The 13,354-nt window shown below is 42.6% G+C and overlaps 1 protein-coding gene across 1 annotated transcript in view; it reads right to left on the bottom strand.

Annotated features, from left to right (window-relative positions):
• Nucleotides 1-5,653: 5,653 nt before the first annotated feature.
• The window catches only part of P2RX3 (purinergic receptor P2X 3), a 113,298-nt gene continuing 105,597 nt past the window's right edge, over nt 5,654-13,354 (bottom strand). Inside the window, exons 10-12 of the mRNA XM_073681236.1 lie at nt 12,752-12,817; nt 9,689-9,766; nt 5,654-6,834 (exon numbers count right to left, since the gene is read on the bottom strand). Of these exons, the coding sequence (XP_073537337.1) occupies nt 6,718-6,834; nt 9,689-9,766; nt 12,752-12,817 (261 nt within the window). The 3' untranslated portion in view covers nt 5,654-6,717. The remainder of the gene's footprint in view (nt 6,835-9,688; nt 9,767-12,751; nt 12,818-13,354) is intronic.

Here is a 13,354-nt window from a genome sequence, read left to right as displayed (position 1 = left end):
AGCACATGGCCAGATAAGGTTGTAAAATGTTAAAATGACATTTCCCGGTGAATGCATTTGTCACGGTTGAAAGCAATACAAAGGTGCAAAAACGCATAAAAAATGCTACTTGTGAACATAGCCCAAGGTGTGGAGGAGTATTTTTGGGGGGGGTTATTTATTTTACCTTATACACAAGTCTTTACCCTGGAAAGGAACTTCCTTAACATATTTCACAGGAAAGCAGTTTCAGTTTTAGTTTCTGAACGTTTTATTGTGAGCCCTTAAAAGTGGCTTAATACCTCTGACCACGTTGTTGACAGCAGTGACCTGGGGGTCAGAAATGCCTCCTGGGGCAATCCCCATGCTGTCCCCATGTCATTTGAGCACTGTCACTATCGTTTTGGGCACTTGTTAGGCTTTTAAAAGACTGCTGGGGGTGCCACCGCAAAAATGCTCGGGTCTCCCATAGACTAACATTGGGCTCGTTGCTCGGGTCGAGCACCCGAGTATCACGGCGAGCTCGGCCTGAACTTCGAGCACCCGAGCATTTTAGTGCTCGCTCAACACTAGTTATTACATATCAGGACTTGATATTGATAAAACACAGAGAAGCTGTAGAAAGGAGATCTGTATTGTCGCTGATTGCTAAGATTCTTTTACTATGAATGTCACACAAAGGTTCTTTGGAACACTAGAGAAATTGATCCTGTGAGCTCCTCCTCCATCTGTGCAGAACAAGTGTTACCATTCTTGTTATTATTGTTACCACAGGACATTTTATTTGTGACATAGGAACCATTCAATTAGCATTGGTACTAAAGTCCTCAACAAATGCAGTTGTCTTCTGCTGGATTGTAAGTATCATGTTAAAGCTTGATCCTACCAGTCCAGTGCTGACCTCAGCCATCTTCTCTCAATGCCACTCAAGGTGATTGAAAAGTTTCTCGATAAGTACACACATGGAAGTTCTTCAAACTATATTTTCTCTGATATGCCAGAGCATTTCAGAGAAAAATATACCTACCTGCATTCATGCAGCCAATATTTGATTCATGCGGAAACATGGTTTGAACAGCATGAGTCAGGTGATAGGTTCCCTTTAAAGGGAATCCGTCAGCAGGTTTTTGCTATGTAATCTGAAGACAGATTTCAGTGATGCTTCTCTCTTCAAGTTCTGTGGTTTTGTTTACTTGCAATGATTGTTTTAGCTCCAGGAGCTTATCATTGCTTGGACAGGGCCAGCATTGGACTGATGTGTCTGGGGCCCCCCAGGAGGAATTGACCATAGGGGCCCACGCTACAGCTATATGCAAATACCTGTTAGAAGTTATCCCTGTTATAGTTCTTGGTTCAAACACATCGATCCATGGGCTCTACAGGATAGGTGTTCGTTTGGGTCTGACCACTGGAATCCGCACCGATCGGAAGAATAGAAAACTTTTATACCTGACAGGACACTTATCCCCATTTTAAAATGTAGCGGCAGGTGGGATGTCTAACCGCAGCTCCATTCATTCTCTTTGGGGTTTTCAGAAAAAAACAAGCACAGCGCTCGCAGCCACTGAGGGAATGAATGGATCAGTGGTCTTGCCGCACATGAGCTCCAGTCTAATGGGGATAAAAGCTCCACATTCTGCCGATCAGTGCGGGTCCTAGCAGTCAGACCCCTACTAATCAATACCTTATCACTTATCCTATGGAGAGGTGATTACTTATTTTCACCGGAGAACCCCTGTAAGTGTACCCTGTTCCAAGTATTTAATCACTAATGAAAATAAAGAATCTAATTAATATCAGAGAAGAAATGACCGCCATACACAACACAATCCCCTATACCAAGACCAATAATACCACATACAAGGGAGAAATACTGCCACACCATGACCTGACCGCATATTACCACCACATAGTGACAGAATAATACCACATACTGTACAAGGGAGAAATACCACCACACATTAACGTCACAGAAAAAAACAGCTTTACCAACACCAGGTCAGATTACCAAAGCACAAGCATAAGGATGTGGCCAGGCCCTTTATTATTGGGTGGGTGAATTGGGGCATCTGTCCTGTGGGGTGCACGTATATAGTGCTGGGCAACCCGCTCAATTTAAAATTAGGGGCGTCATTACTAGGCTGTAAGCCAGACACTGTGCACCACACCTATCTGTGTGACTGGTGTCCTATACAAGCTGCAGTTGTGTGCAGCCACTCACATATCTGCCAATTCATGGAGGGGGTGGCTGTTGGATCAGTATTTTGCACCTGTGCTGCCCCTGCCTTTATCATGGGGGTCTGCCGCATCGTGCTTTGGTAATCTGACCTGGTGTTGGTAAGGCTGTTTTTTTCTGTGATGTTTTTTTGAATTCTTGTCCTTTTCTGTGAGCAGGCCACATATTACTAGCATATAGCAATCAAATAATTCCACATACAAGGGAGAAAGACTCCCACACCGTGACCAGACCACATATTACCAGCATATAGCAACCAAATAATTCCACATACAATGGTGAAATACTGCCACACTGTGACCAGACTCCATAGTGACTGAATAATACCACATACAAGGGACAAACACCACCACACCGTGACCAGACCACATAGTGACCAAATAATACCACATACAGGGATAAATACTGCCACACCATGACCGGACCACATATTGGCCCCACCATGTAGTGACCGAATAATGGCACATGCAAGGGAGAAATACCGCCACACCGTGACCAGACCACATACTGACTGAATAATACCACATACAAGGGACAAACACAGCCACACTGTGACCAGATCACATAGTGACCAAATAATACCACATACAGGGATAAATACTGCCACACCATGACCGGACCACATATTACGACCACATAGTTACCGAATAATGACACATACAAGGGAGAAATTCCGCCACACCGTGACCAGACCACACAGTGACTGAATAACACCACATACAAGGGACAAACACCACCACACCGTGACCAGACCACATAGTGACCGAATAATACCACATACAGGGATAAATACTGCCACACCATGACAGGACCACATATTACCACCACATAGTGATCAAATAATGACACATACATTTATGTAATATATGTAGTATATAGTGTAAGTGTACAGGTAACACACTGACTTACCAGTGACATCTCTAGATGGAGTCCTTCATCTTAGCTTTTTTCTTTATCCAGCACAGATCGCCATCACTTCTTCCAGCCTGGACTCGTTTCTGCAGAAAATAACACACAGTTATCAATAGAGCTTCTAGAGCACATTTCCCAACTTATACACTATGTCACATGAAGAAAAAAAGCGACATAGTGCCGGCCTGCACAGTAACAGGACCTCCCTTTTATTTCCCCCATGATAAACAGTATTCTAAAAAGTAAATTATATTACAGTAGTAATAATGTCCCGTAATTGGCCCCTAGTTGCCCCCCACTTGCCTCCATAAACTAATAATGTATGTTCCTCGTTTTGACCTCCCTACAGTAATTAAGTCCCTCAACTTGGCCCCTTTAATTAATAATGTCCCCCATCTTAGGCCCCAGTGTCCCTTGTGCAGGCCCCTAAGTCCCTTGTGCTGGCCCTCATGTCCCTTGTGCTGACCCCAATATTCCTTTTGCTGGCCCCCATGTCCCTAGTGCTGGCCCCCATGTCCCTAGTGCTGGCCCCCATGTCCCTGGTGCTGGCCCCTATGTCCCTGGTCTTGGCCCCTATGTCCCTGGTCTTGGCCCCTATGTCCCTGGTTCTGGTCCTTATTTCCCTGATGCTGACCCGAATGTCCCTTGTCCTGGCTCCTATGTCCCTTATCCTGGCCCCTATGTCCCTGGTGCTGACCCCTATGTCCTTGGTCTTGACCCCATGTCCTTGTCCCCTTGTCCTTGGTCCTGACCCCATGTCCCTGGCCCCATGACCCTAGCCCCAGCCCCATGGCCCTGGTTCCATATCATGCCGCATGCACAGAGGAAGAAAAAAAAAAGAAAGATTCTTCTTACCTGCCTACGCTCCTAGAGCCGCACGGCAGCAGATCCGGCATGGTCGTGTGCAGCTGACGTTAGTGCGCCTGTTGCAGGCGGCGCATCACAGTGACGTCATACTCTGGCGATGGGTGAACTGACGTAAGCCGTTGGCTTCTCATAGGTCGGCGTCCATGTTAACTATTGCGGTGCCAATTTTCGACATTGCAATACATTTTAACTGAATGTGCGTCCTTGGACGCACATTCAATTAAAACTAGAGGGTCTCCTCTATGTCCTGCTCGGGCCCACCCAAGAATCGTTCGGTGCTCCAGTCCAACCCCAGACACAGCAATGCCTCCTGGTCCGAATCCTATGATAAGCCGCTCAGGGTATATAGCCATTGTATATACAGAGCCTGGTGTGGGTGGGGTTAGCTTTCTCAGCTCTGCTTCATGTTAAATCTAAACTTTAATTGTGTAAGAACGGCTGCACTTAATAAACTGAGTGATACATCATTGAAATCTGGGTCTCTTTGCCTACATCATGCTGCTCTCAGATGAGGCAGCAAAAACCTGCTGAAAGATTCCCTTTAACAAGCTAATCTTCATTCGCAACAAGATACAGAGCTAAGGCACAAAACAGCCCTAGATAAGCCTGGCTACAAATCTGCTATAAATCCTTGAATCTTGCAACATTTGGTATTATGCTAAAAGGCACATTGTCTTTATTTATCATTTTTCAGCTCTACATAGCATTTGCGCATCTAAAATTTGAATTGGTGAAATAGGACACTAATTTATTAAAAAAAGAAAAAAAAGGAAAGAGTTATCATGGATTTAAAGACCTTAAACAAGATAAAGCCATGTGACATATTATTTATGTTATGGTTTGCTTGATTTCCGTTTGGCAAATTGGTTTATGAAGAGTTTCATCTTCTGACTCAGCTGGAGGAATAAAACGTTTTAACATGGTTGTTTGCATGAAACCCTTGGTTTTAAAGATTTTCGAATAAAGAAGTTTTATTACTAGATGGTTGTGCCGAACGACTTCCTCTTCACTCCTTCGGTTTGCTGTGCTCCACCAGCGGGAATCAGCACCCACCAGATTCAGGTCTCTCGGCTCTTCATTACTAGAATACCATGTGAGCTTATTATTCTGTCTTTGCTAACATTGGATAGTGTTCGAAACGCGTCGCTTTTCCTTTTGTTGTTGGTTTTTCTGTTACGCATTCTGGGAATTAACTTTTAAATTACATAATAAAGTGGAACAATTTATCCAGGAGCTGAAACATTATCCTTCTTTTTGTCTCACAATTATTTTCATATTTGTTCAGTATGCGATTCTGGGCACACTGGACTTATATTGACAAGCGGTGAGCAGGCTTTTCTTTTGCATTTTTGTCTATTTTTGATACAATCTTTGTAGCCCTGTTTAAAATTCATGCGTGATATCAATGGACCTTTCTTTCTTTTGAAGTGCTAAAAACATTATCAGGCTTTTGACAAATCATAGAACATCAGTCGAAACACATGTTCACCGTAGACTCTATTTATTTAATCTCTCTACCACATAACGGGGCAATATATGCCTATTAACAGAGGCTCCAATGTATCCGCAGATACAAATAAAGTAGACATGCACCTGAGAACTTACAACCTACAAGGGTTAAAGGCACGTGCAGTAGACAAACTCTTCTTGTCTGAAGCCACCTTGTGTGGTAAGGACACCACGTAAAATGCGAACATAATGCAGGTATTACAGGGGTCGTACAAGCATAGAAACAGGTGGAATGATATTAGGATATGTCAGATTGGCGGAGGTCTGACTGCTGGGTCTCCCACTGCTAGAATGAAGGGGCATAGGTGCCAGGTAAGCATTGTTCTGCTTCATGTTCTATTGTCTCTGCTTGACTGTTTTTTGATGGGTTCATTTAGGGCTTTTTTTTTTACACTTTTCTCACATAGTCTTAAAGGGTCACAGCAACGAGATTGCCGCCAATTAGACATCGGTGGTAAGTCCACACGATATACCACCAAGTTTTTCATTCTTGTGATCAGTAGGGGACTCAAATAAAAACAAACATCCCACCTGGACAGACATGGGTGGTCTATGTTAGCAATAGGCCTCCAATGTATATGTTACGACAACTACTGTAACTGCACATTCAGATTTAGGAAATGAATTGGATGACCGAAGTAGAGTACTATATACATGTGAAAATGGAGGTAGAATATCGGGTTTTATGTTTCACACCCAAGTAAGTGGAACACGTAAACCCAAACTTTGCTTCAGAATAATGAAGGATATGCCGTTTGTTTAGTAAAAGCTCATATATACATGGACAGAAGTGACAAAATAAGTGGTAATTGAACAACACTTTAACAGAAAGGAAATCATTTAACAATTAAAGGGGTTGTCCAACAGGGGTGCCCTAAATATAATGTGATTACAAGTTATACCACTATTGGGACCACTAAGGATTGGATGTAATCTGCAGGGGAACCTGGCAGCTGTTGTTCAATTTTCCTACAGTGCCCACAGGGATAATGAAGAATTACACAGAACTTACTGAAGATAATTAGCTGTACATATAGACCACTAACAGGCTGGGTATTTAACAATTGTTCTATAAGCTAGACAACCCCTTTAAGTGATCATCACAAAAATTAAAAAAAGAAAATAGAAGGACATATATAGGATATAAGAGGAAGACTGTTACATAGAATTCTACACGGAGGAAGCCAGTGAGAAGAACCATGGCTGGTGGAGGTCTATAAACCGATTGAGAAAGCCCCAGAGTCTGTAGATCTTTTTTCATCTCCACGACCACCTAAAGTCTGGTCACTTTTGAACACATGACTGCCAAATGCAGGGGTGGTATCAGAGATCTGAAGGAAAGACAATAAAAGATTTATGTAAGATGTGAATAAAAGAACACACAACATTCCCCAAATCACCTGGATGGCTCAGTACTTGTAGAAAGGTATACTATGGGGAGTGTATTATTTACAGTAGACTTTTTACAGTAGCCAATGAAGCTTGCTAATGAATTTCCTAAAATACACAGCTTTAGAGGATCTCAGTTAAGCTGTCAGTGACGCCCCTGAGGCTGCAATGTGTATCCAGCAGAATTTTTAAAGGGAATCTGCCTCCCAGTTTTAGATACCTAATCTGAGAAAAGCTTAAGATAGATATGACGCGCCCCCGGGGCAATGGGGTACTCGGCAGCCGGGCCTATGGATGCTGGGGGGGGTGGTATATGTCACAGTGGCTGGCCCGGTCCGTGGCCCAGGGCGGTCAACCAAAAAGGGGATTGTAACTTGGATAGAAAATAAAAATAAAATAAATAGTTCGTGACGCCACCTGTGGTACCTGGTAAGGTTTACCAGCGCTGCTGCAGACCTCCGGGGGGTGATGGGATGGCAGCTGAGGTGTTTATGGTCCCCACAGGTGGAGCGGGCCCCCGGGGCAGTGTGCAGTTTGATGGTGGGTGGAGATGCTGGGGCTTGTAGTGCAGGCAGGATGGCGCAGCAGGAGTAACTGACAGAGACAGGGGATTCGCTTCAATACCTTTACTGGTGCTGCTGTCAGGTACTCAGTAGGATGGGTGCACTTCAGGACTTCTCCCCAGTGAGCGGGTATAAGGCCTCCTGGTCCGTGTCTGCCTCTCTGTATGCTCTTGGCCAGCCTGCAACTGGGCCTAGCTTATGTGTCGTGCTGTTCCTTCACCTGTCGCTCGGTAGTAGGACCTTCTGCTGGCAACCACTATCCCTGGTCGCAGGGGCCTTCGTGGTTCCTGGTCCTGTGATGGGTTTAGCTTCAGGTCTGCCAGGTACTTGTAGTCCTCCTGGAATGCCGGTGATCCCTACTGGGTATAAAGGACCCTGCAGGCGCGGACCCGGTGTCCGGTTTGTATATAGGGGTGAGCCTATGATACTCCTCTGCCCCCTGAACTCCTCTATCCTTTCTCCTCTTGCCTTTGGCCTCGCTCGGGGCCCTCAGAACTCAGCAGCAGACGCGCTGCGTCTTCGCTGCTCTCAGCGTCAGCACGCTCTCAGACTCTCTGACTCTGTCTGACTCCCTGGCTCCACCCTCCATATATATATATCCCTAACGGACTCCCTCTGGTGGTATAAGGTGGAAGGGTGGAGGTGTTTGTATGTAATGAGGGCCTCTTGTGGAGAAGTCTATCCATGCACCCTGGGTCCTGTGGTACCTGTGAACAGCAGGGTGCCACAGATACACAGACCCTGATTCCAGCAATGTGTCACCTACTGATCTGCTTAGTGTAGTTTTTATAAAATGACTGTTTTATCAGCGGGAGATTATCAGTAGAGGACTAGTAAACCTGCTGCCATGTCAGTTTTATTCCTGTGCACAGTGTACACAAACAGCTGCTAATCAGTGGTGTGGACAGGGTTAGGCTAAGTGCCCACGCTGCAGAAATGCTGCATATTTTTCCGCTTCTCCCCGGCAGAAAAAACGCATGCGGATTTTACATGCGTTTTTCCTGCCAGGTAGAAGCGTTTATCAAGCGTTTTTGCATGCATTTCTGCATGCGGGTTATCAAGCACTTTTCCAAGCGATTTTAGCATCACTTGGAAAAGTACTTCACAACTTGGTCACACTATATAAATCCATGCAACCGGCATGGATTTATATAGTGTGACCAAGTTAATATTTAAAAAAATAATAAAAATGGTAAAAAATAAAGAGTATACTTACCTTCCGATGACCCCCGGTCTTTTCTCCGCTGCGTCTGGTCTCTTGTACGGCTCGCGGTGGTGTAAAAGGACCTTCCATGACTTCATTTAGTCATGTGACAGGTCACGCGACCGCCGACCTGTCACATGACTAAATGACGTCATGGAAGGTCCTTTTAGACCACTGCGAACCGTACAAGAGACCGGACGCAGCGGAGAAAAGACCAGGGGCCATTGGAAGGTAAGTATACTCTTTATTTTTTTATTTTAAATTCTTTTTTTAACAGGTACTATGGTACACGAGCCTGCAGGAGAGTCTCCTCTTCTCCAGACCCGGGTACCATCCGCACATTGAATCGCTCAATATCTGCATGTGCACATGTAGTCATGCGGATATTAAGCGATTCAATGCAAGTCAATGGCGGCAATTATGCTGCGTGTCCGCAAAATTAATGGACATGCTGCGTATTTTTCCGCAATGATAATCCGCAGCGGAAATTTCCGCAGCATGTGCACAGCACATGCGGATTATCATTGGTGACCATGGGGCACGTATTACCAAGCGTTTTTTAAGTGTTTTCGCTGCGGAAATTCAGTGGCAAAAATGCTTGAAAAATGCATAGTGGGCACGCAGCCTTATACAGAACTCAGCATTCAGAGAACTGGTAGATCTGCTGCAGATCAAACAAAACCACAGCAAGTAGCCCAGTATGTGATGCATCATGCTGCTCTCAGATGGAATATCAAAAATCTGGTAATAGATTCCCTTTATTGCAGTGATGGTTGTCTGCAAACAGCTGGGATATGCATATGCATCATATTTCTTCACGTGATCATGCAGTATGCTACATAACTGATGACGAAATTCAAGGCCAGCGATTTTCTATTCATAGAAGGTAATAGAAAACTTGCAGTCAAACATGGTGAAAATTTGCCTCAGACACAGGAACTACCGTGACTCAGATACTTCAATGCCATTGAGACAAATCAAGAAGAACATTAGAGAATAAGAAATAAATTGTTCCATTAAGTAACAAACCTCTTCAAACTTCTTTGCTTTGTACTGATCTGCTCCTTTGAGAAAATTTAGTAAAATGATGTCACAGAGAACAGTGCCCTGTAAGAGAAAGCAATCACAGAAATGTTACATATGGAGAACAATCGCTGCACACCACCATGGTACACTGTGCTTCTAAATTCCTACTTTTTGCTTAGTCTTTTGATACCATTCTTGATCTGTGGGGTGGAGAAAGAACGCAATATAGTATTTAAAACTCCACAGGGTTATCTTGAGTAAACAGTATTTACTTCATACTGGATAAACATGAGATACAATTCAGTGTCACACAGTCCGTGTGCTGCTGACATAACACATACAGGAAAAAAAAACACAGGAAGTAAAGCCAACCAACGATTGAGAGCTTCCCTCCCCACATTACAGCAAGCATATAACTTTACACACTATCGCCATCTGCTGTCTGGTTAGTATAAAGTCCTCCTTTCACTTATAATAAGTCCTAATCTGTTGCATATGCTAACAGCCAAGGCATCCGTCCACCATAGAAAACATTGTGAAAAACATACTTTTCTTTATGTTTCTGCTGTGCTTTACTATACAGTATAGTAAAACCAACAGTATGCTGACGCATCCCTGACAGATGGAGGCTGAACAAAACAGAGCTCGTGACGTATACTGTAGACATTTAGCCTAACTCAACCTAGGACAGATGTATTTGCACATACAATATTTTTCCCCTTTTTAATTTCTTCTATTTGTGCATATATGTCATACTTTAACGTTTAAAATCGCCAAACTACTTTTAGTAATATACATATATTACCCAATTAAAAGACAATTTAATTTATTAAAGGAAAATGATGTTTTCCAATAGTCCCATGTAAAAATAAATTGCCCCCTTAGCTACTAAATTAATCAGTTAACAAAATTCAATTGACAATATGGTTCAGTTTTACTAACAAAAGCCAGCCATGATTTCTGATAGACCTGTTGAACCTAGAAGATCCATTAGAAGCCATCTGGCAATGTGAAGCAGTCTAGAAGGTCTCCAAAAACAGCACATTATGTCACGTTCTAAAGAGATTCCAATGTAGATGCTCAGAAAGTCATTGAAGTCTGGAAAGGGTTACAAAGCCATTGCTAAGGACCTGGATGTCTTGATATAACTGATGGAACTTTTTTAGAAGAAAATCCTAAAAGGAAATCGGTCACCAAACTTTGGCTATGTAATCTGAGAGCAACAAGATTTAGGGGCAGAGGTCCTGATTCCCGTTATGTATCCCTTACTGGACTGCTCGCTACAGGTATTGTAAAATCCCTGTTTTATCTGCTTCAGATCTAGCAGTTCTCTGAATGCTGAGTTCTGTATAACCCCATATACACCATTGATTGGCAGCTTTCTATGTACACTGTCCATGGGCAGAAAGCTGCCAATCAATAGTGAGTGGGGTTATAGAGAGTTCATGAATATGGAGGATTACATGGCAGCAGAATTATTAGACATAATCTCCTACTGATAAAACAGTGATTTTATCAAAACTATAGCAAGTAGCTCAGTAAGTGACACATTGCTGGAATCGGTGTCTGTCTCTATATTATGCTGCTCTTAGATTACGTGGTAAAAACTTGATGACAGATTCCCTTTAAGGAAAGTGTCTATTTGTCAGTTTGTGACCTAAAAGCTCAAGGGAAGTTGGGTAATGCGACAGGACAATGATTCAAAGGACACAAGCAAGTCCACCTCTGAATGACACAAGATAAATAAAATGTATGTTTTTGAAGGGCCAAGTCAAAATCCTGACTTCAATCATATCGAGAAGCTGTGGCAAGATCCTAACTGTGCAGTTGACTTTCAACCCTCCAATTCCTTTTTCCTTGCACTGTTTAATGCTTACTCACCAGCTTGTAGGCCCCAATGCAAAATCTCCAACAGGGCCCCTAACTATCATGGGTTTTTAATATCATTGGTCTTTTGAGCCTGAAAAGTTGCAGAGTCTGGGTGCAATTGTGGCCGGAGTTGATAGGAGTTGATGATTTCTGCTACACATACCAGGGCTAATGCCCTGCTATGCGTAGCACAAGCGATCGGTTGATCACAGCTTCAAGTCTCCTAAGGGGACTATTGAGGCAAGTAATAAGTAGAAAAAAAATATGTTTTAAAAAATGAAAATATAAAAGTTTAAATCACCCCCCTTTTGCCCCATTCAAAATAAAACAATGAAAAATATATGTATATATAAGTTTTCTATCACTGCGCTCAGAAATGTCCAGTCGACCAAAATATAAACTAAATCCGATCGGTAAATGGCGTAACAAGGAAAAATCGAAACGTCAGAATTACTTTTTTTTAGTCGCTGCAACATTGCAGTATAACGGGCTAACAAAACATCGTATCTACCCCAAAATAGTATCAATAAAAACATCAGCTCCAGATCCCAAAAAATGGAGATGGTTCGGGTCTCTGAAAATGCACCATTTTTAAAAAAAAAAAAACTTTGGATTTTTTTTTCACCACTTAAATAAAAAAGAACCTATAAATATTTGGTATCTGTGAACTCGTAATGACCTGGGGAATCCTATTGCCAGGTTACTTTTAGCATTTAGTAAACATGGTAAATAAAAAACCCAAAAAACAATTGTGGAATTGCACTTTTTTTTTTTGCAATTTCACCGCACTTGATTTTTTTTCCTGTTATGCAGTACACTATATGGTAAAATCAATGGTGTCGTTCAAAAGTACAACTTGTCCCGCAAAAAACAAGCCCTCATACGGCCATATTGATGGCAAAATAAAAAAAGTTATGGCTCTGGGAAAAATGGGAGCAAAAAACGAAAACGCAAAAACGGAAAATCGCAAGGTCGTGATGGGTTTATAAACACACACCGTATATAACAAATGTACATGAAATAATAAAAAAAAGCTGTACATATGGAGTCCTTACTTTTTCATACCTTTGGTATATAGTTTATATTATATATATATATATATATATATATATATATATATATATATATATATATATATATATATATATATATATATATATATATATATATATATATATATATAAAAATAAAACTCACCACACCAACAGACGTAAAGGCTGCAACAGTATTGATAAGGGTTGGAATAATGTTGAATTTCCCAGCCTGGAGAAAAAAAGAAGAGGAAAAAAGCCTAAATGTGGTAAGACAATAATACGAAATGATGAGAGAATATTTATGAGATATTTATGAGCCAAATGTCAAATAAACTCAAGCAGTACAGTCTAGGGTGCCAAATTCAAAGGGATTGTCTCATCACAGCAAACCCCTCTTTAGATCCCCAGGGACCAAGCAAATTTTGGCTTTAAAGGGGTACTCCGGGGAGATAAAAAATTTTGAGCAGTGCAGAGAAAAGCCGCTTCTGTCACACCAGCCCCCTAATAATGGCTCTCTGTCTGCAGTAGGAGGCAAAGGGGTGTGGCCTGCTCCCTGCTAGCAGCCCTGTGAAGGAGACATTATCAGGGGGCTACACTAGAAGCTGCGAGCAGGCCATGCCATTGCCACGACCCCTCAAATCGGACTGCAGACAGATAGCCATTATTAGGGGGCTCGTGTGACTGGAGCTGCTTTTCACTGCACTGCTCCCCCTCTGTCTGGGACATTACAGCAGTGTGCAGCTCCCCGCTGTTATCAGCCAGTCTA

This window comes from Phyllobates terribilis, unplaced genomic scaffold (assembly GCF_046119375.1).
Source record: "Phyllobates terribilis strain yellow unplaced genomic scaffold, ASM4611937v1 Scaffold_5__5_contigs__length_657084704, whole genome shotgun sequence".
Taxonomy (NCBI): Eukaryota; Metazoa; Chordata; class Amphibia; order Anura; family Dendrobatidae; genus Phyllobates; species Phyllobates terribilis.
This window is presented reverse-complemented; position numbering and strand designations above follow the sequence as displayed.